We start from the raw sequence: 2,847 nt of genomic DNA, 5'->3' as shown, positions 1-2,847 counted from the left end.
TATTAAATTTTGATTATAATGAAAATGAACATTATTCAAATCAATGAAATTATTAAATGATTTGATGTTATATATTATATCATATAAATATGATGAGATAATAACTTGATTACAATTTTATAGAATATAATATTACTTTTATTAACTTCTTTCTTAATATAGATATTAATCTAATGATTCAATTATTTTATGTAACATTCATTATTTTATAATACTTATCATTCATATCAAATAGATATTATGATATTTATTTCATTACTAACTCAATAACAAGAAATGAATGATACAAAACAACACAATAAATAATAAGTCAAGATACAAGTAATGAAGAAATAAAGTTAATCAAATAGAATAAAATGATAAAGAAATGATAAAATAATAAAGAAGATAAAAACAAGAAAACACAATAAGTAATAAAAGAAGAAAGTTGAAAATAATAATTAAAATAAGGAGAATATATAATCAAAAGAACAATAAATAAATGTAGTTTTAAAATAAATAATAAATGATATATAATAATAACACAATGAGAATAATAAATAATATAAACAAAAGAAATGATAAATAAAGAAATAAAACAAAAGAAGATATAACAAGAAATGAATAAACACAATAATAACAAATAAATACAAATGAATATAATTTAAATAAGATATCCAATATGAAAATAAAAGAATAAATAAAATAACATATCAAATTAATGAATAATAAAATCAATACAATCAAATAATCAATCAAATAAATAATTTAATAAACTAAATAATAATAATAATAGTATAAATAATATATATAAATGAGAATGATATTATAAACTAATATTGATAATGTGTATAAGATGATAACTATTTAAATAGTGATAATCACCATTGACTATATTGATTGAAATATTAAATCTTTGATTATTATTCAAAATATTAAATAACAAAATATAATGAATAACAAATTAAATAAAAAAGAGAATATTCTAATTATAAAAATAAAATAAAATAAAAATAAAATATAATAATAATATAATAATATAATTGTTTTCTAAGTTCTTTTTATTTTATTTTTTTGTTCATTCATTATTAATTTATCAATTCTTCATGTATTTATATCTCAAAGCACTTTCTTTAAACATCATTTAACTTTTATCAAAAACAACTAAAATTAGAAATTCAATTAAACAAAAGATTTAAACATTAATAATGAGTATAGAAGGATTGAAACAAACTAAATTACTTTTAATTGGAGAAACAGGTGATGGTAAAAGTTCATTAGGTAATTTTATTTTAAAGAAGAATGTTTTTAAAGTAAGTGATAGTGATGAATCGAGTACAAAATACACTGGTGGATATTTTGGAGAAGGTGATAGAAATGATGTATTTGTTGTTGATACTCCTTGTCTTATTGATGGTAGTGGATTTAATAATAAAAATATTCAAATATTATTGAATGTGTTAAAAACACAAGATTACAAGGAATTGTATTAACAATGAATTATAATGTAAAAAGATATTGTGATAATCTTAAATATATTGTTAAAGTTATATCTGATGGTTTCCCAATAAAAGGTGTTTGGAAACATATATGTATTGTATGGACTAAATGTTATAACTGTTATTCACAAAATCAAATTGAAAAAGATAAAATTGAGAAAAAAGAATTTAAAGAAGAAATAATCAAATTTATTAAACAAACAAATAGAATAAATGAAAATATTGATATTCCAATGTGTTATGTAAATTCACAACCAATTGAAGGCTGTAATAATACAAAATCAGAAGAAGAAATAAAAAAATTAATCAAATGGGCAAGAGGATTAAAACCAATTGATAAAGAAGAAATCAGTAAATTAATAAGTGAATATAAAAAAATTATTTATGAAGAAAAAGAAGAACGTGAAACAATAGAAGAAACAATACTTAAGAGAACATATAAAATAACAAAATATATAAGATGTAAGAAAGTAAAGAATGGTGGAGAAGTTATTTATGGTGAAAGTACTGAAATTTGTAGTAGAATTATAACAGAAAACAAATATAATAAAGAACCATCAGATTGTGTAGTGATGTAACTGAAGAAACAATAACACTAATTCAGTATTTAGTTAATTGAAATAAAATACAAAAATCAAATGAATTAAATTTCATTATGGTTAATTTAAATAGAAAAACAAAGAAATGGATAATAAGAAATAAAGTAAACATGAATAAAAGAAAGAATAAAATTCAAATGAATAAAGAAGAATGAATGAATAAAGAAGTAAAATAAAGAATATAATGAAATAAACAAAGAAAATATAAACAAAGATAAAGAAAATGAATAAATAAAAGAATATGATTAAATTAATTTAATATAAAATTAAATTAAAGTGAATTAAATATAATTTATTATTTTATTAAATTATTGATGCCTTACTTATATTCTTATACCTTACTATGTTCATATCTATGATTAGTAATTCTCTCTTCTTTAGATCTCTTACATAAATATCTGTTCTTTTATTGAATTTTCATTTTTATTTATTATTTCTTGATTCAAAATCATAAGTATTTTATTTTTTTCTTCTTTTTTTCATAATTCTTCTTTTCTTATTATTAACTTCTTTGTATTTTCTTCTTTTTTATTTCTTGATCTGTATATATTTCTTATTTAATCTTTAAAGCCATCGATATATATTCATTTTATCATGTTTATTCGTCTGTGATGTTTTATTGATTATATAATTGAGAAAGATATGATTTATTGTTATTTTATTACAGATACTATACATTGAATATTTTGGTTCATGTGTTCATATTACTTTCATCATTCCAATATTTGTTGCTTTTTCTTTATTTAAATATATTCCTTATAATATTAATT

At 18.1% G+C, this 2,847-nt stretch overlaps 1 protein-coding gene across 1 annotated transcript, besides 14 other annotated features; it reads left to right on the top strand.

The window, feature by feature from the left end:
• Positions 1-91: part of a sequence feature (AT_rich) that runs on past the window's edge.
• Positions 92-279: 188 nt separating this feature from the next.
• Positions 280-449: a microsatellite.
• Positions 385-578: a microsatellite.
• Positions 454-639: a microsatellite.
• Positions 640-665: 26 nt separating this feature from the next.
• Positions 666-763: a microsatellite.
• Positions 764-795: a sequence feature (AT_rich).
• An 87-nt stretch (positions 796-882) lies between these two features.
• Positions 883-955: a sequence feature (AT_rich).
• An 18-nt stretch (positions 956-973) lies between these two features.
• Positions 974-1,022: a microsatellite.
• A 165-nt stretch (positions 1,023-1,187) lies between these two features.
• On the top strand, positions 1,188-2,056 carry EDI_265320 (uncharacterized protein; the record flags this gene model as incomplete). The annotated part of the gene is made up of 2 exons (XM_001739736.1): positions 1,188-1,438; positions 1,495-2,056. 2 exons carry the CDS (start codon positions 1,188-1,190, stop codon positions 2,054-2,056), a joined length of 813 nt encoding a protein of 270 aa, XP_001739788.1.
• Positions 1,403-1,432: a sequence feature (AT_rich).
• Positions 2,057-2,091: 35 nt separating the features above from the next.
• Positions 2,092-2,271: a microsatellite.
• Positions 2,144-2,319: a microsatellite.
• A 2-nt stretch (positions 2,320-2,321) lies between these two features.
• Positions 2,322-2,364: a microsatellite.
• Positions 2,365-2,390: a sequence feature (AT_rich).
• Position 2,391: 1 nt separating this feature from the next.
• Positions 2,392-2,847: part of a repeat region that runs on past the window's edge.

The sequence above is a fragment of the Entamoeba dispar genome, genomic scaffold, assembly GCF_000209125.1.
Source record: "Entamoeba dispar SAW760 scf_1105229462365 genomic scaffold, whole genome shotgun sequence".
In the NCBI taxonomy this organism is placed as follows: domain Eukaryota; phylum Evosea; order Mastigamoebida; family Endamoebidae; genus Entamoeba; species Entamoeba dispar.
Note: the sequence above shows the minus strand (reverse complement) of the source record. Positions and strands in the feature narration are given on the sequence as shown.